General features: G+C 33.0%; 1 protein-coding gene across 3 annotated transcripts; it reads right to left on the bottom strand.

Annotated features, from left to right (window-relative positions):
- Positions 1 to 8,676: 8,676 nt before the first annotated feature.
- LOC116113040 lies at positions 8,677 to 22,978 on the bottom strand. Of its 3 annotated transcripts, XM_031399179.1 has the most exons (16): positions 22,583 to 22,693; positions 22,208 to 22,224; positions 21,508 to 22,121; positions 20,700 to 20,906; positions 20,272 to 20,583; positions 17,642 to 17,766; positions 16,172 to 17,347; positions 15,381 to 15,522; positions 15,125 to 15,284; positions 14,768 to 14,931; positions 14,205 to 14,290; positions 12,452 to 12,551; positions 11,926 to 11,987; positions 10,428 to 10,587; positions 9,704 to 9,926; positions 9,322 to 9,572 (listed from the first exon to the last, which is right to left on the bottom strand). In XM_031399179.1, the coding sequence occupies exons 3-15, from the start codon at positions 21,967 to 21,969 to the stop codon at positions 9,753 to 9,755; spliced, it is 3,330 nt and encodes a 1,109-aa protein (XP_031255039.1). In that variant the 5' UTR covers positions 21,970 to 22,121; positions 22,208 to 22,224; positions 22,583 to 22,693; the 3' UTR covers positions 9,322 to 9,572; positions 9,704 to 9,752. The 3 variants fall into 3 exon arrangements, with proteins under 3 accessions (XP_031255038.1, XP_031255039.1, XP_031255037.1); XM_031399178.1 differs by lacking the exon at positions 9,322 to 9,572 and adding an exon at positions 8,677 to 9,153 and having other exon boundaries at positions 21,508 to 22,224; positions 22,583 to 22,978; XM_031399177.1 differs by having other exon boundaries at positions 21,508 to 22,224; positions 22,583 to 22,978.
- Between the last annotated feature and the right edge of the window lie 1,156 nt (positions 22,979 to 24,134).

The raw sequence follows: 24,134 nt of genomic DNA, 5'->3' as shown, positions 1-24,134 counted from the left end.
CCTAGATCTATTAGAAACCCTTAATGTTCCTTTTATTTCTCGTAATTTAGTTTCTCTTTCAAAATTGGACATTTATGGTTTTATTGTTAGGTTTGGAGAACGTTGTTTTAGTTTGTATAAGAATACTATTTTCATTGGATCTAGTATTCTTAGTGATGGTTTATATAAAATGAATTTTGATCGTATTTTTGCTAAATCCCTATTCACAGTACATCGTAATTCTGGAATTAAGCGTGGTAGATTAAATGAAAATTCATCTTTCTTGTGGCATAGATGTTTGAGTCACATATCCAAAGAATGAATAGAAAGATTAGTAAAGAATGAGATTCTTCCAAATCTAGATTTTACTGATCTTGGAACATGCGTGGATTGCATTAATTGAAAGCAAACCAGACACAATAAGAAAGGAGCCACAAGAAGTTCACAACTTCCTGAAATTATGCACACCGATATATGCGGACCTTTTGAAGCTCCAACCTTTAGTGGAGCAAAGTATTTCATCACATTTATTGATGATTTTTCACGTTATGGTTATCTTTACTTGTTGCATGAAAAGTCTCAAGTAGTTAATGCCATTGAGATATATATTAATGAGGTTGAAAGGCAACAAGATATAAAGGTGAAAATCATACGTTCTAATAGAGGTGGTGAATACTACGGGAAGTATAATGAATTAGGACAGTGTCTAGGTCCATTTGCAAAATTTCTTGAAAAGCAGGGCATATGTGCTCAATACACTATGTCAAATACACCTCAACAAAATGGTGTAACAGAAAGGTGTAATAGAACACTAATGGATATGGTTAGAAGTATGATGAGTAACTCCTCATTACCCTTATCATTGTGGATGCATGCTCTAAAAACCGTCGTGTACTTATTGAATAGGGTTCCTAGTAAAGCGGTTCCCAAAACTCCTTTTGAGTTGTGGACTAGAAGGAAACCTAGTTTAAGGCACTTGCATGTTTAGGGTTGCCCAGCGGAAGTAAGAATCTATAACCCACATGAAAAGAAATTAGATTATTGAACAATCAATGGATACTTTATTAGTTATCCAAAGAAATCTAAAGGGTATAGGTTTTATTGTCCTAACCATAGTTGCAAAATTGTGGAAACCGATAATGCAAAATTTCTTGAAAATGATGAGATTAGTGGGAGTGATGAACAACAAAAGATAGATGTCAAAGAGATAAGGGTGGACACTCCCTTACCTAAATCTACTCCGGATGTTGTTCCTATTATATAACGTTTCAACAATAATGAACACCAATTAAATTAAGAATCATTCCATGAAGAACCTAATCCATTAAGGTCTAATGAAGAAGTATCACAAGAATCATCATTAAGAAGGTCTCAAAGACAAAGAAAACCTACAATTTCAGATGATTATGTGATTTACTTACAAGAATCAGATTTTGACATTGGAATCAATAAGGATTCGGTTTCATTTTCACAAGCCGTAAATTGTAATGAGTCTAATAAATGGATTGATGCTATGAATGAAGAGTTGAAATCCATGGAACAAAATAAAGTTTGGGATCTCATTGAGTTGCCTGAAGGTTCGAAAAGAGTTGGTTGTAAATGGGTTTTTAAGACCAAACGCGATTCAAATGGCAACATAGAACGATATAAAGTTAGACTTGTTGCCAAGGTTTATGCTCAGAAAGAAGGCATTGATTATAAAAAGACTTTTTCCCCGGTTTCTAAAAAGGACTCCTTAAGAATTATTATGGCATTGGTGGCTCATTATGATTTAGAGTTACACCAAATGGATGTGAAAACAACATTTCTTAATGGAAATCTTGAGGAGGAAGTTTATATGGACCAACTGTTAGACCGATCGTCACAGTCTAAAAATTAAACCTAAATACCGTAGTAGCGGTAAGTAGGATCGAATCCACAGGGAGTAAGACTAACAACCTAATGTATTTTAAGTAGCGGAAATGAAATTGGCAATGGATTAATGAAACTAAATAGACAAAATGCAAATAATGAAATAGTGAAATTAAAACAAATAAAGACTTTATAATAAAAATGTTGTCGTTACGGTTTTGGTTCGACACGAGACNACAGACTGGAAGGAAATCTAATTTAAGGCACTTGCATGTTTGGAGTTGCCCGGCGAAAGTAAGAATCTATAACCCACATGAAAAGAAATTGGATTCTCGAACAATCAGTGGTTACTTTATTGGTTATCCAAAGAAATCCAAAGGGTATAAGTTTTACTGTCATAATCATAGTTGCATAATTGTGGAAACCAGTAATGCAAAATTTCTTGAAAATGATAAGATTAGTGGGACTGATGAACAACAGAATATAGATATCAGAGAGATAAGGGTGGACACTTCCTTACCTAAATTTACTTCGGATGTTATTCTTATTGTAGAACCTTTCAACAATAATGAACAACAATTAAATCAAGAATCATTCCATGAAGAACCTAATCCATTAAGGTCTAATGAAGAAGTATCACAAGAATCATCATTGAGAAGGTCTCAAAGACAAAGAAGACCTACACTTTCAGATGATTGTGTGATTTACTTGCAAGAGTCAGATTTTGACATTGGAATTAATAAGGATCCGGTTTCATTTTCACAAGCCATAAATTGTAATGAGTCTGATAAGTGGATTGATGCTATGAAGGAAGAGTTGAAATCCATGGAACAAAATAAAGTTTGGAATCTCGATGAGTTGCCTAAAGGTTCAAAAAGAGTTGGTTGTAAATGGGATTTTAAGATCAAACGCGACTCAAATGGCAACATAGAACGATATAAAGTCAAACTTGTTGCCAAGGGTTATACTTAAAATGAAGGCATTGACAATAAGAAGACGTTTTCCCTAGTTTCTGAAAATTACTCTTCAAGAATTATTATGGCGTTGGTGGCTCATTATGATTTAGAGTTACACCAAATGGATGTGAAAACAGCCTTTCTTAATGGAAATCTTGGGAGGAATAAGTTTATATGGACCAACCTGAAGGCTTCTCAGTTGAAGGAAAATGTCATATGGTGTGTAAGCTTAAGAAGTCAATATATGGACTTAAACAGGCTTCTCGACAATGGTATCTTAAGTTTAATGATACCATAACATCTTTTGGATTTAAGGAAAACATTGTTGATCGGTGTATATACCAAAAGATCAGTAGGAGTAAGTTTGTATTTTTAGTCTTATATGTTGATGATATTTTGTGAATGATTTGGGCATATTATATGAAACCAAGAATTTTCTCTCAAAGAATTTTGAAATGAAAGACATGGGAGAGGATCCTATGTGATAAGAATTGAAATGTTCCGAGATAGATCACAAGGATTGTTGGGATTGTCTCAAAAAGGATATATTGAGAGAATTTTAGAGAGGTTTCACATGGAATCATGTTTAGCAAGCATTGTCCCTATACAAAAAAAGGGATAAATTAAGTCTCATGCAATGCCCAAAGAACAATATAGAACGAAAGAAAATGGAATCAATTCAATATGCTTCGGTTTTTGGCAATTTGATGTATGCACAAACCTGTACTAGACCATACATCAATTTGCTATCGGTATGTTAGGCAAGTATCAAAGTAATCCGAGAATTGATCATTGGAAAGCTGCGAAGAAAGTTTTAAGATATCTGCACGGAACGAAGGATTATATGCTCACATAGGGAAAATTTGATCGTTTAGAAATAATCAGATATTCAAATTCAGATTTTGCTGGATGCCTTGATTGCAGAAAATCTACTTTTGTTATTTGTTCCTATTAGCTGGAGGAGTAGTCTCATGGAAAAGTGCTAAGCAAACTGTTATCGCTTCATCAACTATGGAAGCAGAGTTTGTGGCATGTTTTGAGGCTAAAATTCATGCATTATGGCTGCGTAACTTTATTTCAGGACTTAAGGTTGTCAACACCATTATCAAGCCGCTCAAAATTTGCTGTGATAATTCTACAGCAGTTTTCTTCTCCAAGAACGACAAATACTCAAGAGGTGCTAAACATATGGAATTAAAGTATTTTGCCGTTAAGGAGGAAGTTCAGAAACAACAAGTGTCTATTGAACATATTAGGATAGATATCATGATTGCAGATCCCTTAACTAAAGGATTGCAACCAAAGACATTTAAAGAACATGTAGATAGTAATAATTGATGCATTTGACACTCTGAGCTCAATAATTTGTGTTTCTGATATATATACATAATTGACATAGAAAATAGGATAGTCTTTTAAGACATAATCGTGGACCATTATGTTTATATAACTTATAGACCGAGTATGATGAGTTACTATTTGTAGTAGTGTATGGAAGGAAATATGTTACATAAACAACATATGACCGTCATGACTCACAGTTAGTAGTTTATTATGCTAAGGTGATCGATTATGATGGGCATAAAGCAAGGTTTTATTGTTATTGCATGATTGATGTTATATCATTAACCACTTATGTTGGTTTATCAGATGAGCCAAGTGGGAGACTGTTGGAAGTGGCTCATTAGTTGTCCACTAATTTGAATTTAATTCAAATGTTGGCAGTTATTAGTTGTTTTAAATTTGTAGGTTACATGTGCAATAATTTTTTATCACTTACATGTGCAAATAAATTTTACTGTTACATGTGGTTATTGAATAATGAATCCTAGCCATTTGATGGATACTTGATGGATGTATCAGATTAATTGTTATTCTATATATAAATCGGTCCTCCCTCTACCCATAAGAGTTAACGTTTTTCCCCATAAATTTTAGCGTTATATGTAAAAGAGTTAAGAGAGGAGAAATCAGTTTTTATCTCAAAAGTTTATTATCATGGCTTTAAGATCAGGTATGTTTTCTTACAATAATTGTTTAATTATTTTGTTTGTGAAAATCATGAAGTTATAAGATCTATGTTTGTTTGATTGTTTATGTTTACAATCTTTAAGAAATTACTTACACCTCCGCCTTTGTTTTCCAGTTTTTGATCTACTTTTCCAACTGCAATATTGGCTGGTTCTTTTGCTAAAAAATCAAGAGAAAAACATTGTCAAACTTTTGGTTTCCTTTAATATGGATATATTTTTTTATTCTAACTTTTCTTTGAGGGATAAGTGGGTGTTTGTCTGAGCTTATGAAAATTAGCTTATAAGCAACAATTGCTTATAAGCTAAAATTAACTTATAAGCATTTGAAATTTTAAGCAATTACGTGTTTGGTTAAAGTACTTATAAGTGACTGATAAGTAATTGACATGTTTGGTAAAATGTGGCTTATAAGTACATTTTATTATAAAATTACTAAAAAAGCTACTACATTAAACAATGACATAATATGGAATTTTAAAATTAAATAAGGATAATGATATACTTGGTCAAATTAGCTTATAAGCAAAGCTAAAAAAAAAAAGGTACCTCCCCCCAACTTATTTTTTTTAGTTTATAAGCTCAACTTATAAGCTCAAAAAAATTATAAACAAATAGGTCAGCTTAATTTTAGAGCTTATAAGCAAGTTTGATCAGCTTATAAGCTTAGACAAACACCCCCAAGTGACTTGTGGTATTAGGTGGTTTTGCAATCTGAGCTAGTACCAAAATTGTGGATTTGATGTTCTCAATGGTTTGTTAATACTATATTAAATAGATTGAACTGGTAAAAGATTTACTTCTCTAATATATTAATCGTCATGTCAGTTACTTTGAATTCATCTTTATATACTTAGCATTAATAATAAAATACTATGATTTAACTATGTCAATTTCAAAAGTGATTAATTAGACCTTTGTGATTTGGCTTCTTACGACAGTGGTGTCATAAAGCACTCTTAATATGCTTAGCCGAATTATTAGATAGAAAAAAACATCTATATTATTTTTATGAGCAGTTTGATGTTAACGGGCCCTAGCATCTACTGGCTGTTCACCCAACATGCATCAGGACAACAGCCTATTAAACAAATAAAGCCAAAACAATACCCTTGATATTGCTAACTTTCTAATAGCTAAAAGAAAACCTCGATTGAAAGAGATAATATTAATTATATACGTCTAGATCATATATTATATTATGGAGTCGAGAAGGTGATTTTCTCTTCTATATATAAACAACTCATAAGACTCTCTTTTTAAGATGTGATCTTTACGTTCACCTTCAAAGAAAAAAATTCTTTGCGCAATAGCACTAATAGCCCATTAGATTGCAGAAAATTAGTGTATTTATAGGATTTTTTTTGGTTTAGGGTTTTTCACCGCAAAAGCAAATTCCTTAGGTCGACGTTTGTTTTTGTCAGGGAAGTGCAATAAGACCTAAAAGTTCCGTACAACTTCTACTAAGCGAGGTCAAATGAGGAAATATAAAAGGAGATTTAATTAAGTCCAAGAAGTCTATTATCCATCAACCTCAACTGATACTGGACAATACGAGTTCATTTACACATGTATTATGAAAGTAAATGTTTTAGAAATTTTGGTGAGTTGTAGCGTGGACAAAAAGTAAAATAAAAAAATCAACAATGCTTATTTGGATTTAGATATTTGTATGCAATAATGTTAGATTCATAACCCAATCTTATAACTCTTTACATGATATCTCATCATTGATTAGCTCGTAAATCAAACATTTTATTAGTTATATCTTTAATAAAACAACAAAGAATAAATTTTGTAATATATAACGCTAGAATAGGATTAAACCATATTAGACTGGATAGTTTAGCATTCAAGTTGATTAAAATATGTTAGATCATGCTTGACTATACTAGACTTAGTTATCGGTTGATAATTTGTCTGGTAACTATATAGTGCTAACTCTTGATTAACTTTGACTGAATAAGACTAAATCAAATGAGTAATACTACTCATCCCAACTACTAATCCCAAATTTCATATCCCAAATAATGTGTCAATGCATCATCACTTAGCTACATGTCAATGCCACATATGATGACACATCATTTAGGATATGAAATTTGGGATAAGTTTTGTAAAGAGTAACATTATTGAAATGGAATATTTAAGGTATGTTTGCTTTTAATGTTTGAATTTCTAATTATAAGTATTAAGTGTTTGAATTTCTAAATTTTAAATATTTGAAAATTGGTATTTTTACGTAAATGTCTTTATCAATATCAAGTATGATATAAATTTATAACTTGTATTACTAATCATTAAATTTTATAAAATACAATGAAAATGTTTTAATTTTGCAAATAATTAAATTCTCGGTTATCTTTAGCTTACAAAATTCATTCTTAATAAATAAATTATGAGAATTATATATAAAAAATTGCGAAAATTATTAAAGTAATATTTAGAGAATAACAATACCTACTCAATACATTATTATATATAAAAAATAGTGAACTTTATCCAAGATATTTTAGGAAAACTCATCTAAGGCAAATAAATAGGTGATTTTTTTTTTTCTTTTTCATTAAGAGGAATATAACTTATTTTCAGTTTTAAGAGGTAAAACCAAACAATTAATAAATATCTTGCTATAAAACAATCATATTTTCTAAGTCTTCAGAGGTGAAAACAAATCTACTTATAGTCTAGTACATTTTTACTATTGTTGCCTTTGTTATTTTCATTGAAGCCAATTAGATTAACTCACAATATTTTATAGTTATTTGAGACTTTTGACAACACCTTAAAACTTTGAAAATTAAAATTAGTGTTATGATTATACAAGAGAATTTCTCATAAGCTTTCCATTATCATTCACAATACACTCATTGAACATAATTCAATTCTATTAAATTTTCACCAAAATAATTGGCCTCTTGTTCTTGAAAATAAATAAAAGAGAATTTTTTTTTAGAGAGAAATTATTCTTATTTTGAGCAATCGAAAGAGAGAAAATCATGTTTTCTTTCATCTTTTTATTATTATTATTTTTTGTACTTTTCACAAAATGGTGCACATATCGGAAACTCTCTTTTTTGGAGGCTATTTTTTTTGTATTTTCTTTCTTTGAAAAACTAATTTTCCATTGTTTACCTTGTTGATTTTTTTATATTTTTAATAAAATCTTTACAATTTATTAGATTGTTTATTTTCACAACCTTTCTTTCCGAAATTATCCTATCTTTAGACGGTGAAACTCCTACAATACACTCAAAGGAAGAGTTGCTGATTAAACTCCATCAAGTGGATCAAAGAAAAGGGGAGTTTTCTGTCTTCAACAAAGTTACTCTAAAGACTTATACAGTCTGATCCTTATCTTGGTTTTTTGTTGTAATTTTGAATTTTCAGTTTTAGTTAATTAATTTATAATATTTTCTTAATCACAAATTGACCCCCAACATGTTATATAAATTTCATATATAAGGTGAATTTTTAATAAATCTAATTGTACTTAAAAGTCATCTAGATCTATAAAACCATGTTTCTAATTACCAAACATCAAGTTAATAACACTAATCCCCCTGAGGTATGATATAATAACAAAATCCCCCTTAAGTTTTAGACATAACAGAAATTTTTTGTCATTTTAGATGTTAAAATAAATGCTAGGGAGACAATTTGATAATATTTATTAACTCATATCAATTTTAATTTTAATGGCTCACTAATAATTCATTAATTAAAAAAAAAAAGACTTCTATTATTCCAAAACCTCAAAAGGATTTTTGTTATTATATCAAGTACTCTTTGGCATTGTTTCATTTGAGTTAAATTGGAATTATCATCCATTTTGAAGGTTCATATTTTAATCCCAACAAAGAAAAACCTCAACTCAACATATCAAATTTAGAATCTGCTTTCTCCAATTTATCCTTACGAATACAGAAAAGTATCAACACCTTTAACCAAGTAGATAAAATAAAAAATACACGGTTGCAACAATGCAACCATGTACAGCTCATGTAATTTTAGCCTATATCCAAATCATAATATCAAATAAAACCCTCTATTTTCTGTTCTGCACAAAATAACCCTATTATCTTTGGCTACTAAAACACAACTCTAATAATTCCATGTCAAATAACTAGGCACACCAAATCCCTAAAAAAAGATCCTCTCTCATTTCCCACCAGAGTATGGTTAAAACTCAACGTCCACATCTCTAAGGGTGAACAGTTTCGAATACCCTGCATTTTTTAGGGGAATCAAAACCGAAAGCGTACAGTGCAGGCTCCCAAAAAAAGGAACCAAAACCGAGACCTGAAATGCAGGTTTCGATTCCTTACCCAGGTACCCTGTAAAAAATCAAGTACCCCCCATTAGTTTAAAAAATGATAAAAACACCTTAAAAGTTTATAAATACACCCCTAACAAATTAAGAAAACCTATATTTAGTAGTTTTGAACTTTTGATTACTCATTCATTTATGTCAAATGTGACTCATAAATCCTCTAATCTCTAGGCAACACTTGAATTCAAACAATTCATCACAATTCACATAAAATTTATCAATTAAAACCAAAACACAAACAGGTTCCAAGCTGGATACTCGCTTCAGGTTCTTTTTCCTAGGTTCCGATTCCGATTCTGAAACCTGTAGGAACCGGAACCGAAACTGGAACAGGAACAGCACAGTGTCGGTTTCGGGTAGGTTCCGATTCCGATTCTGGTTCTACCTGCAGGTTCCGGTCCTACCCACTACCCGTGCTCAATCCTACGTGACATCTCATTATAATTAGCAATAGAATCAATTCAATAGAGAAGTCTGTCAAGTATGGCAGAAAAGAATGACGATTTTACGAATTTAGTTATTTTACGATTGATCTTTCCCAAACCAATTCTTACCAATAGGATTCCAATCCTCACGCTGTTACAATTAGCCTCAAATAGAGTCTTAGACCGAGAAGGCATGGCGACCAATTTCATTGCCAACATCCGTGTAATACTCATTGTAGTTGAGATATCCCCAAAAAGGGGAAAGGCCAAACTCCACATGTTTAGGAGATTTGAGATAACACAGATGCAATTCTTTTAGGTTTTTATTGAACTTTTGCTTTATGGCATGAACCTGTAAAAGGAAAAACAAAATGCAGTTCAGTTGGCTAAATATAATCTGGTATAGAAAATCCTGACAAATAAGAATCATTTAACGTTCCAGCAATAAACCAGATACGAAACAATATAACAGAAAGCAGCTCTACCTGTCTACCATTTCTTTACACTAAATAATGGGAAATACTTCTACAGAATGTGCACCGATAATTCTATCTGTAACTTTTTGAATACTCAAAGACAATCAAATACCTGATATAATGTCACTTCCAAAAAAAAAAAAAAAAAACAAAAATCATAGAAGGTGCATCTAACTTTGATATTCAGAGGTGTCAAGCCTGAGATCTTAAACCACCAAAAGCACAGTCCCCATGTCCATATCTATGAACTATAAGTCCTCTCTTGCTATTAGTGCCCACTCAAATGGAATGCAAAGTAATCTTGATCTTAGTGCCCACTCGAATGGAATGCAAAGTAAGTTGTTTAAGCAAAATAGATAAAAAGATGCAAGAATCACCTGGGATATATTGATTCTAGATATATTTCCCAGTAAATCCCCTTGATCGTGGGTGATATCCCATACTCCTCTGGTAAGACAAGACCGAAAGTCTAGTGCACACTGTAAAATGCCTTCTATGATACTGGCAATAAACTGTGCTTCATCAGAGAGAAAACATCTGCAAAAGTTACATTTCCTTGTAAGAATCAAGATGAAATAATAAAAGAAGAAATTGGCCTATCTAAGCAAAGTAATAAAAGAAAAAACCAAGGTGAAGTCACTGAAACACGAAACACAAGAACGGAGGGGGTTATCAGGAATTAATGTCCTTAAGAATACATACTGTATCACCTCCGTTTCCAAGTTCACCTGAAATTTTATATAGTTACGTAGTCACCCTTACACCAGAAATACCAATGTGCATCTAAAACATGTCTTACATACTCAAAAAGGAGACCAACAAGAGGATATATCTGTAACTGCTTCTTTTGTTTTTCTTCTTTTTGCCTCAGTGTGCACATATACAAACACTGAAAACACGAAGTTTTGCAGTTCAAAATTCCAATATAATCATTTTCAGTGACATTAATGTCCTACTCAAGCATGTTCAACAAAAAATTTCTGGTGTGGCAGGATTAGATACATCTTAATGAATATTTCTAGCAAGATACTATGGTTCGTGAGGAAGTACAAAAGAGTGGACTTATTGTATTCATAATATCACTTATTTATGTTCCTCTTCATCAATATGTTACCATCACTCTGATTACAAGCCTTGACTTGAGTAATTACAATCTGAATACTATAAACAGTGAAAAAAAAACTGAATCGACAACAAACAGCAACTATTAAATCATATTATCAATCCATTTATCACGTTTGAGAAGGTTCCATATCAGATAAACTTGGATGAACTTTGTTGTGGTCATCATCTTCCACTCAAATGGTACCAGTTTCCTAACTGTTGCATGAAGAGGTCAATGTTTATATCAAAGATTGAAAAATATAGAGCTGATTACATAAATACCCCTCACCAAATGCATGCCACTAGATTGGCTCTTTCATAAGCTTCAATTTATTAAAGGCACTAACAAAATAAAAGCATAGAGTGAAATTTCTTAAAAGAAATCTAAGAGCAAAGGCAACGATTTTCGATATTCTCAACCTCACTGGGATCTTATAATGATGTTTGATATTTGTAACCTCACTGGGGCCTCATTATGAAGAATGTAGGAGTAGCGACTATCATATTTTACTAACTATAAAGCATATAAAAGAAGCTTCAACATCATATCTCTATATGGATCATTAAAATGATCCAAATAATAATCCAATAATCATTCAAAACCTGAAAACATTTCAAACAGGTAACTTGTAAATTAAAAACTTGGGTCTGAGGGGTGTCAAGATCCAGACAGGAATCTTTAGTTCTCAACACAAGTATATCCTAAATCTGTAATATATACATAAATATAAGATGTCTCAGACTTTGAACAAAAATAAAACATAAACTTACATGTCTAACGACTCAGATAGATATGCCATATGCACTGACTCAAGATCCATCATGTCTTTTACCTACAATAACCACAGGCAATTTTAAGATCAACTAAACTGAAGAAACAGTTTTATCTTTCAAAAGAACATTAATCAAAGATGGAAAAGAGAAAAGAAAAAGATTAAAGACAAATTAATCAAGATGCACTGAATGACAAGATAAAATACAAAATTCGTTTACCAGTGGCATGTCATCCTTCTATAGATGTTCATTCCCATCGACATAAACAAAAATTATAAAGTTTACAACAATGGAAAAACTCGTCACGTCAAAAGGCAAAGCAATTCAAATGTTAAATAATTAAGTTTCACAATGAACACGACCGTGCTAGGATATGACAATACAACTACAGAGAAGAAAAGAGGTATATGAAACAATTTTTTAAAAAAAAAAAAAAGACAGGCTACTTTTTAAATTTACATGCAAAACAGATAAATAAATTATATATAAAAATAAACTAAAATATAATAAAGGTGATTCAAACCTTATGGTTAAGGGAATGAAGAAACTTGCACCATGAAACATGTGATAACTGCGAGTGCACATATTGTTGTAATGTAGATACAAAATGATTGATCTGGTGCCTGCTCAATCAAAGAAATAATAAATGTTGGAATTACGTGATTGGAAATGGAAATTTCATAAATCATATAAGTTTAACTCAAATGAAACCCCGGGTAAAGTAGGAATTCTTGAAATAATGACAACATATTTGTTGTAGTGTGACTTAAATTGCAAGTCACCTATTCCTTCTAGTTTAAGGAATTTAACTTTTCTCTATTGGAAAAAGAACTCTATTGTATTCAATTAGGTTTGTGATTTAATATTCCTAAATTTGGTTTGCTTACCCTACTAGGTTTAGTTTACCTTTCCTTTTAGGATTCAGTTTTTCACATCTATAAATAGGTGTGTAGAGTTCATTGAGAATACACACACAAAATAGCCAATTAGCATAGGGACCCAAAGCTAGAAGATTGTCTCTATTTTCTTCTATTGTTTTATACAAGGCTTTGGGTGTACTGGGGGGTTTGGGTTTCCTAAGGGATTAGGATTTATTCTGTAATCTCTTTTGTTATTAGTGGAATTTCTCTGCTGTCTTTTCCCATGAAGGTAGGTTATAAGCCGAACCACATAAAATCTTGTGCCTTGAATTATTCTTTTTCATATTTTGCTTAATACTCTAATTGGCGGCTGCATTCTCAACAAGATTTCCTTTAACTGTTATTATTTTCCAAAAATGCACCTGTTAAAGTAGGACCACATAACAGTACAAAGAATCAGATGCAGACAGCAATCCAAAAGCTTTGGAAAATCAAGTTAGTCAAATCCGATGTCAGCATTTCCAGTTCCCAAATGCCAATGGCCTTTGAGACTTTCCTCCAGACATAGAACCCAGTGGAGAGAGAGATCATAACAATGAAAATTAAAGCAAACGTAATATATGGACCACCAGACCATGTTGAAGACAAATTCTACAATGGATTATCCATCCTATACAAAGCTCAAAATGATTTATCCATGGTTCACAATATATACGGATCCCTCTATAATCAAAAAGAAAACCACAAATACAAAATTATCCAAGTTCCTGATTAAGATAAATATAGAAAGAAGAATTGTGAACATTCATTCAAACTGAAGCCAATATATGACACATACAACCGGATCTTATCCCAGAAACTGCCACTATTTTCCTTTGTTTTCCACTCCAACATTATGGTTTCTCTTTATTACCATATTATCAAAAGAGAGCTAATGTTACACACTTCAACTGAATCTAGGCAATTTTTCCACTGCCAAAAGCAAGAATATGTTCGACCAGAACTGCATCACATGTACATGGACTGACCCAAGCTGTTTTGGCTTCTTTGCACAATCTAGCCATGAGAAGCAAAGATGTAGAAAGGAAGATATGATTGAACACACCACACACCATAAGGGCAAGACACAATTTTTGGTACTTTCTTTGTATTACTTCTCCTATATTATTTTTTCCTTGATTCAGAGTGCATATAAAGAGATTTTGGGGGGAAACTTTAGCATATCATATTGAAAGACCAGAAAACTTAAATGAGAAGCACTTAATGCCAGCAGAGAAAAAAAAATAATAGTTTGTGGATTTTTAGTTCTGTTCTTAGTATTCAAATTTTTTTTTTAATAAATTTTTAGTATCTTATTAAAACAAAAATAAAATTAATGTGAAAGATGCAGATAAGAGGAATAATTGGTTCGTTTACCTCAACTTAACCAGTATATTAAAATGACCCACTTCCCTTTTGTGTTGCGTGGAGGAACAATTCTGATTAATTAAATGCACTAAATCCTGCACAGAACATTAATTAACTTAGAATGGTCAAACTTACATTTTCGATTAGGTTGAACAAAATAAGCTTCAAAACAGTATTTTAATAGCCCAAGTATCAAGCAACAGAAACTAAACAAATCCACAATGTAGAAGGCAACCAAAAATATGGGGAAAAAATTCATAATGAGTTTTAAATGGAGATATATGAATGTACAATGACAAAATTCTATTATAGTTGGACCATAAAGATACATAAGCAATCCTTAAGAAATGTTTATTTAAATAGAGAAATCACATGTGACACATACATTATAACACTTGGAAGAGTAATTAAAAGCAGTTTAAAAATTAAAAAAAAAAATCCATCTTGTAGTGCCATCTAGTAAGAACCTGCACAAGTGGTGCCAACCCCTTTGATTTTCTATTCCTAAGTAAGAAATATTAACATCAGGTGCTATGCTAAATATGAAGAATGTCGGTACCAGCAGATCATACCTTCAATGAGCTCCATACATCATTCAATGAGAAAACAGCAAGTTTTAATTGTATAAGAAAACTAAATATATCAGCATATATTTTCAGCGCACGAGGAGTCAAAACGATACTGACTGGCCAATCCACTTGGTAACCCAAACCTAAAAAATCAAATGAATGAACTCCTGCAATGATTAACAAAGGCAACGTTAGAAAAAAAGGATATAAGCCATATTTAAAAAATAAAAATAAAAATGAAGAAGAAGAAGAAGAAAAAGAAAGTGAAAAAGAAAAAAGAAACAAGAATGCCAAATTCTAGCTTAACAAAAATGAACAGGAAGACAGATAAGTGCCAAACATTTAAAATAAAAAATGTACCAGATGCATATTTTGAAAGAGGCAGGGTTCCATCTCCTTTAATGTATACAAATAACCTGTTCTTATTATGGTCTCGTTCACAAGAAGACCTCTGAACTGACGATTCAAGGAATCCTTGAATTTCTGATACTCTATGATCAGACTCTCCCACAGACCACTTCTGTATTTCAAGTAAAAGAAAGCAAGGAATCAGAAGGAACTACTGTCAGATATTTAAATAATTTAAATGAATTGAGTGATTGCTAGATAGAAATACATGATTCCAAAGGGACATGATAAACAGATCAGCCCAGTCTGCTAATTCCATGAAATGGTACCGGCGCAATGCCAACAAATGTTCATGCAAATCAAACCCTTCTTCCAGCAACTTGATTGTCAACTTGCTAATATAATTATATCTGACATTTCATTGAGGAGAAGTACAAATGGTACATTGATTGCTCTTCAATAAAGTCACCATGACCGGGTATGATATTTGCAACCACTATTCAAACAATCGAAAGAACTTCTCAAAGAAAAACCGGCTTACAATACAATATTAAAAATCCGCAAATTTTGTCCTCTTCTTTTTTGTTTGGGGAGGAGTAGAGTCAACCAAAACTTATGAAAGTTTATACAAAGTACTAATGTATATAAACCTCAAGTCCCAACAGCTTATGTTCAAACAGGTTTTTATGTTTCAAATACTACTTACATAACTGAATTTCTGATGACATATTACTCTAGTGAAATTTATGGAAAATAATAGAGACACCGGTAGTAGTGCACCGAATGACGTGGCAAAATCCTGACCTTCTATTAATTATAACTGAATATTAATCGACGGTCAGGATTGCGCCACGTCATTCAGTGCACTACTCCCGGTGACTATAGCATTAATCGAAATTTATACTGGCAGAAATAAAAATTTGTTGGGGACAAGAATATATCTTGGGCAAGACCCTGAGAAAACCTTACAACTCATTGGGCCACTAATATTAACAACTAAAATAAGAAGTGAAAAAAAGGAAGACAGTCAGAATAAACCTTGCATAGAGAAAAGGATACTGAAGCTGGATTTCCTGCAGTAAGCATTTGTCAATAATAAAGTCAAGTGGTATCTCAAAGATGGCCAAGAAACTCTGCAAGTGATCTCCAACAATATTATTGTCAATCTTGCAAGAACTGAAAAGCAAAGTCTCCCAACTATTTCTACCAGAAACATTTTTTCCAGAAACATCTTTGCTGTGATTCTCCGAGTCCAAATGTGGATGAGCACAAGACATTTTGGTCTTATCAGTAGGGATTTCATCTACAGCATACTGTTGCTGACTATGCTGATCCCTCTCAACACTAACTGCAGACACACTTGAATTCTCAAATATTTCAGGTGAGGAACCAGCAGCCAACTTTTCCAAACATACCTTACAAGGATCTTCAACAGAAGAAAAGTCAAAAAAGGGTAATGAATGTACAGGGTCTGTGGTAAATCTCTCTGCAGTCTTGCTTGGTAAGTGAAAGAAAGCATTTCTGGTCAACATAGGATTGATACTGAAAATATTGCAATTGTAATTAAGCTTCCACTCCTCCAAAGCAAAATTTGAAGTTGCACAACCTTTTCCAAGTTGATCTTCACCTAAGGTCTCTTCTATTGAAGCATTGTTCATGCCAGTTAGTTTATTATAACATGACAGACCTTCCTTAGGAACACCCATATTTGCATTATAAACCTTCAGGCCAGAGTCCAATGGGTGCAACTCAGGGTGTCTGTACCCTCCCTCAACACAAAAAGGATTTTTCATAAGGCTACCAAGTGGCCAACAGTTATTAGGTTGGCTATCAGTATAATGAACATCTCTAAATGACAAGTTTAGCTCCCCAGACTCCGGTGGCTCAGATGTGCCACTTGTAATCATTCCCTTGTTCTGAGAGAGCACAAAATGACCAAGGGCACCATTTATTTTGGAAATTTCAGAAGAAACCCTTTTCACATTGCAAGATTTTTCACTTTGAAGAGGCTTTCGCAATGGATTACCCATAGGGGTACTCATGGAGAAGCTTAAAGCAGAAAAGTATTTTTGTTCAAACCCAAATAAACTATTAGGACGTCCAGTTAGCTGCTCAGACTCAATCAGCCCTTCGGAATCACTTAAAGATGAACATTCAGATGACCCAGATGTATCTCCAGCATAAAAGAACTCATCTTTCGTATGGGTGTCATCAAAATCTTTATCAGCGAGAGTCCTGAGATGTAGAGAAACCTAACAAATCATTAAAAAAAAAAAAAAAAAAAAAAAAAAAAAAAAAAAAAAAAAAAAAAAAAAAAGAGAAGGACATGATGCAACCACATATTTACAAAATAACGTCTTAAATTCTTGTCCGCCCCTTGTGATGTTGAATAGTAGAATATAACAAAAAAATTTCACATAGTTAAATGCTGTTTACATGCACGTGCAATGCACCCAAGTGCACTATTGAGAAATCCACACATTATCAGTCACTCAGGCACCCATGAAGAGAAAGAGAGAGAGTGATTACACATTTGAGCCACTTTCATCAGCCACAAAAGGGACACTCATCCTGTCATTCATCTCAAATGAAACAGAAGTTTCTAGGCTCCTTCCACTACCGACTAAAATAGGTGTATTGCTGCATGGAGCAACCTGAAAAGTGAAAATCTTTGTGTAAAACAAGGAAAACAGAAATAATAAAGCAGCACTGTAAATGAACTAGCATGTCTGGTTACTTGCTGACAGTGTCATGACTATATTTACGCAACCAATCTTTCTTGAACCCTTATTACAGAGAATAAACCACAAAGAGTTAGCTCTTTAGAACCACGACACCTTTCAAAAGGTTTGACTATCCAAAATCTGAAGACAAGATGCAAAAGCACCTATTTCCTTCTAATTCTCCATATACCCCACATGTGACTTAATTCTACATGTAAATGGCCTTTGAAAAATGACATCTAATGAAAAGAAACTAAGGGAACCACTATAACAAATAAGCATTTTCTCTGTAGGCCATAAGAAATGGGGAAAGGAGTAACAAGCACCCAATCAGTAGCTTGTTTCCCCTCACAAAAGTCTGTTGGGACAGGTATAAAGGCGTACATATGTTGTAACTTAAGCAATAGAAAATATGATAACAAACTCATAGTTAAAAAGTATTTAAAAATATTAGTTACTTTTGTTGAAAACTAAAATTCTAGTATTTTGTCCATAAGTCATGAACAAACGGCTTACAGGCTGCTCCAGGCAAACACTATACAATTTTAGTGTTGTCAAGATGTGAAAGGGAAAGCAGAAGGTTTTGAAAAAATGGAGAATAAATTGGCAAGTTATAAAATTGCAATTAAAGTTTCTTCAATGTTTTGAGTAGTCAAACAATGTCACGGACGTTGAGCAATAAATTTTATCTCAATTCATAAGGAATAAATGGCATGGTGACTTATTCCTACTGAGCTATTTGATATTTTATGCGTTATAATACCCTAACCAACATCATATTCAACAGAAAACTTAACAGAAGGCAAAATAATCCTATATTCATGCCAGCCTGGATTTCCAAATAATGAAGATCACACACATCCTTATATAATTGTTTTTTTCTTTTTTAAGGAAACACCAAGTATATTGAAACTCGGAAAAAAAGTTGGTGGACCAGGTGTACACTACAAGAGTGCTCAATCAAAAAAAAAAAAAAATAAAGAAAAAAACACTGTGTTATGGATGCAATATGAACATCCAAAAGAGAGAAAGATAACACCAGCCCATAAAGCCGCTAGAACACATCAACTCAAAACCCCTAGCCAGTTATGATGAATGAAGAAAAATGAGGTATCGTGTACATCTTTTGCAATAGACACCCAATGGGCAGCAAAAAACCTGGTTTTCAACAACAGAAAACTATCATCTTCTCCTTTCCCCTTCAAAGATTTGGTTGTTCTCTTTCACACCAAATCATCCACTAAAGAACAAGAGCTGCACATTTCAAAGAGCCTTTCCCTTCTTTACTTTACCATAAGCTGAAACATCCTCCATAAGAAAAGAAGGGCAATCTATCAGAGTAACCCACACAAGTTTCATTTCAATGCAAAGTTTAGCCAAAAAAAAAGATGTCTCTGAGCAATGGAGGAAAGTGATCAGATGTTTCTTCATTTTTCTGACACATAACACTCCAAGAAGGGTAGACATTCATTTAAGGATATTTAACTTGAACAATATCTACTCTGTTTAGTTCCCCATGAGCCAAGGTCCAAGCAAAAGCTTGAACTTTGGGGGGAACTTTTGCCAGCCATATTATTTTGAATTGTTTGAAATCCTCATCTGGACTCTATTTACATAATCTCACAAAATAGGACATGACTGTGTAACAACCCAATGAATCAAACTTGCAAACTTGTTTATCCTCCCTCAACTCATTAATGATCACATTTTCAAGCAAACCTAACAAGCTTGAAAAATCTTGAATTTCCCTATCATTCGAATTCCTTTTGAAATTAGCATTCCAATTCCATGCATCATTGTATGGTGAGTAACAACAACTGAGGTCTAGATCATAATTTGTTGTATAAAACAAAGAAAAAAAATCAGCTAGAGCACCAAGTTTACTTATTCACATGGTCAAAAGCAGGAGGATTACAGCTTTATCATAACTAGAACTCGAATAAAAGGCAATACTCATTATTGTTTTTATGGTTACACTGCATGCAACAACTGAGAATCTAGAAACTTGATAGCAGTAGATTTTGCTTGCCCCTTATATTAGTACGAAAGGACTGCAATCCTCTATGAAGGGCTGTTTGCCCCTATGTCTAAAGATGTATATCCCTCCACTATTTAGCCTACACAATAAAGCCAGAGGCAGAAGGAGAACTTGAACAGTCAGCAAGACAGCAACACTGCACAATTGCCATCTCAATTGATATGGACGTCCGTAATTTGCACTGGATCACACTCTTGACCTCTAATCAATCTATGAGCATGAGCAGGAAGGTGGCTACAGGGCAAGGGAAAGGGGCAGGGGTACCAAATATTGGCTGATCACTCATGGCAAGTTGCAAATATTATAAGACAAATTAATCAAAAAATATATAATCTATATATTTATACACACTAATTTATTTGAAAAGAAGAAAAAATAATAATACAACAATGTGTTACCTGTTGATAGCTAAATTCTAATCTTGTCCAAAGATTTTCAAGCTTTTCCAGCATCTTTTTGTAGTAATCATTTCTTGCAATTACCATGGTTTCTATATGTCCTTTGTTGAAAGTTATTGAAGAAGCATAAAATGGATGATCGCTGGAGAAACCACTCCAACAGGGAAGAAAATCCATATAAGTATGGTCCCCAGGAAAAACACTATTACACAATTCAAGCAATTTCATTAATACTTGAAGCTGCTGGCCAGCCCTGACAAGTGGAATAAGAAATTGCTTCAAAAAACAAGGAACGGAAACTCCGTCTTGCTCCTGAAGTGAAGGGTCGCCGACAATAAGGATCAATATCAAAAAAGAATATTATAAGTATGAAATAATCGAGATCAATCTCTGAATCTATTGCCTAAAAATACCACAAAATACATTACCCTAAAAGTTGCCAAGTGGAAGTCGATAGCAAAGTCTGCTTTAACATGTGTATCATGCGGTAAATTGTCAACATATTCTACCATGAACTCCTTAAAAGGATCATTGATCTCAGCTTTGAATATCCACGATCTTATAAAACCAAAATACGGTTCAAATGACCGAAGCAAGAGAAACTTCAGTAGAGAACGATGTGCTGGATCAGCAACCTGCAAGAGGATTGCTAGAAATTTGATTGCAGAACCAGAAGAGATTTTATTCAATTATTAATAGTACATCTGAATTACAAGCAATCAAGAGAATTGCCAGATAACTTGAAATGTTTAATAAGACCAGCATAAATTGAAATGGCTCTGAAGGTCCAAACAAGAAACAAATGCACCAATTTATAGTCCTGTCTGTGTCCTTTCACTTCAGACAGTAGCATAACTCAACCATAGTAATTACTATGTGATAGTGCATTACCATGTCAAGGGATATTCAAAGCAAAGGAGAAATGCTAAAAGCATTCTCTTTTTTACTCTCTCTCTCCATTTGACAGACGTACAAAAGAAAAATAAAAGGAAAAGGATTGTAATCATTTATTTTTCAATTTTTTGTCTTTTATACACATGCCATAATGAAAATGAGGAGCGAGAAAAAGAGTGTTCTTAGCACTACTCTAAAACAGGGTCAGTAAGTATAAGAGGGGAATTATATTGAAATGAAATCTGAGCTTACAAAACTAAGTTTAGCATCTGAATATAAAGGATTAGAAGATGAAAAAGAAGAAAAGGAACACAAGGAACAATTATATATTTTTAAGCTGACCTGTAGCTGTGTATACAGATAAGTAAGCAGATCTCCACCTCTGCAAAAACTGTGAAATTCCAAGATTGCTTTAGCGTTTAGATCCTCAAAAGAAGATTCAGAGAAGCAAATGGCTATCTCAAGTAGGTTGCATATATTTCCAAGAGCTTCAATTTGAGTCCTTAATTCTTTTGTGTGCAGGTACACCTCCAATAGCGTGATTTTGGAATGCACAACACTTGTGAGGCATCCTTCTTCAGAAGATGTATGCAAAGGCAAATCAACACTCTTTGATGCGTGCCTTAAACCTACAGATGCATACAAAGTGTCCAGTGCACATATGTACCCTTCTAAAACCTTTTCCACCGCAACAGCAAATGCCTGATTGACAAGACTATAACGAGGCTGCTCTTTCTCTTTCACCTCCTTGTCACAATCATTTTTCTTTTCATATAATTCAGATTTTTCTGGTTTCTTTCTCATCAAACTTTCATCCGAATTTCTGAAATAATCTACAAACTCACAAAGAAGAAAAACCAAGAAACCTGAGCAACCAATGGACTTGAGAATTTTACTTAAAGCATGAGTACTAGAAGACCGATTCCATAAACTAGGAATTCGATGGAAGCTCCTATCTGCAGGATCAGAAGAGAATGCAGCAGTGAGCTTCTCAATGCTAACAAGAGAAGATTGTACACCTTGCAGTGCATTGAGAGCTAACCTCACCAAACTTGCCTCCTGGAGCATAAAGTTCATGTTTATGATTATAATACAGAAAAGAAATACAGTTACAACACAACAAGACAGTAGTAATTCTTGTCCTACAGGTGTCTAAACTCCACGCCAATCATATTACCATTACAATGCATTTACAGTCGTGATAATTATAAAAAAGAAATATGGTAAATTTCAAGAATCTCTAATTAAGACACCCTTTAAATCATCATAAATTTCTCTAAAATTTGTCAGAAACCTCTTCTGAAGTTGCTAGAATAGGTAATTAAACCACTGAATCAGCACCTATTTGAACCAATTCTTAAAACGAAGTCTATTAAATGGAAAATTGAAAATTTAGAAAGTAGAAAGTAGTACTCACGGAGACTGTGGAAGTATCTGCGAGAAGCTGATGGTTCTGAGAAGAAGAAGAAGAGAGAAAGGTTCCACTTTGGGAAGGGATGGATTCCCAAGTTCTAGGAGGAAGCCATGGATCCTCCACTTTAACTTTCTCTAATAAAAACCCTGTAAAATTTGTATCTACAGCCATTCTTTCCTTTGATTTGCAAACTCAATTCAACTACTTTAAAACACGAAACAAAAAAATTCAACTGTTGAAATCACCCATGCCCTAAACAACGTAACCAAATTACACATACACGCCGGATTTGTTGAATTCCGGAAGTCGAGGAACGATTACGACGCGGTTCGAAGAAATGGTGACCTGCCGGCGAGAGGAGGGACTGACGGCAATGACGTGTGCTCTAAATTTGAGTAGTTATTTTATTTCAGTGAGTGCTTTTTTATTTTATTTTCTCATTTAAATTTAATTAGAGATCATTTCCGCCAAAATCAAAATCGAGTTTTCAAACTTTGTCGCAAATATCTATAATTAAAATCAATGTTTATTTGAGGGGTATTTTCGTCAGGTGCGTATATATATGGGTTGGACTTGCGAGTGATGTTATTGCCCTATCTTTTATCTATTAAAATCCCAAATTCCCAATTAGTAAATTTATAACCTTTTCAAAATTTATTAAATGAGACGTAAAATAATTATATTTACATTCAATCAGAATTGTTGTGTTTGATTTTTCCATTAAGTTCGTAGAAGTCAGAAGCCCACAAGGATATAATTCAACCCAAAATCAATTCGACTCAGCATTGGTCCAACCCAACATAAGCTTGTCGAGAGGGATAGCTTGACCTAGCACAAGCTAGTCGCAACCAGCTTTGTCAGTTGTTCTACAAACTAGAGATAAGCTCAAATATCTGATTTTTAGTAAGAGATAAGATTAACACCTATGACAGCATGATCTTAGCGTTCAATCACTGAAATATCTAAGTTGCAATTTAAATTCGATTGCTATCTCGATATTCTCTCTCTTTCCTTTATCTCAAACTTGTATATAAAACCCTCCAACGATTAGATAGGGATTAGCAAATTATTCAAGGCATATTATATTGTTCTTGTAATCACTCAAAAGCAATAAGATAATAGTGGACGTAGGCTCAAGTTTTAACTTGTCGGATCACATTAAAAATACTTTGTGTCATTTGCATTATCACGCATATTTACATCCATTGTTGGTTTATCATTAAGTCATGCACACATCAGTTCCAATTCCATCAAGGTCAATCAGTTCTCTCAGGTTGGTGCGAATTTCATATCAACAAGAATAAACAGAATTTATTCGTGTGCAAACTTGTATAAATCTAGTGAACTTTTGAAAGATAAAAATGAGATGAAATTTACATATTTTTAGATTTTAAAATTGAATATAAATTTATAATTTCTTATATAATATTCAAGATTAATTCTCCAATTAATTTTCCGTTTCCGCCCTTTATACATTGGAAGATATCTTATCAAATTATTAAGCATTTATAATTTTGAAAATATGTTGCAATCTATTTTTTTATTTTTAAATCCT

This window comes from Pistacia vera, unplaced genomic scaffold (genome assembly GCF_008641045.1).
Source record: "Pistacia vera cultivar Batoury unplaced genomic scaffold, PisVer_v2 Contig673, whole genome shotgun sequence".
Lineage (NCBI taxonomy): Eukaryota > Viridiplantae > Streptophyta > Magnoliopsida > Sapindales > Anacardiaceae > Pistacia > Pistacia vera.
This window is presented reverse-complemented; position numbering and strand designations above follow the sequence as displayed.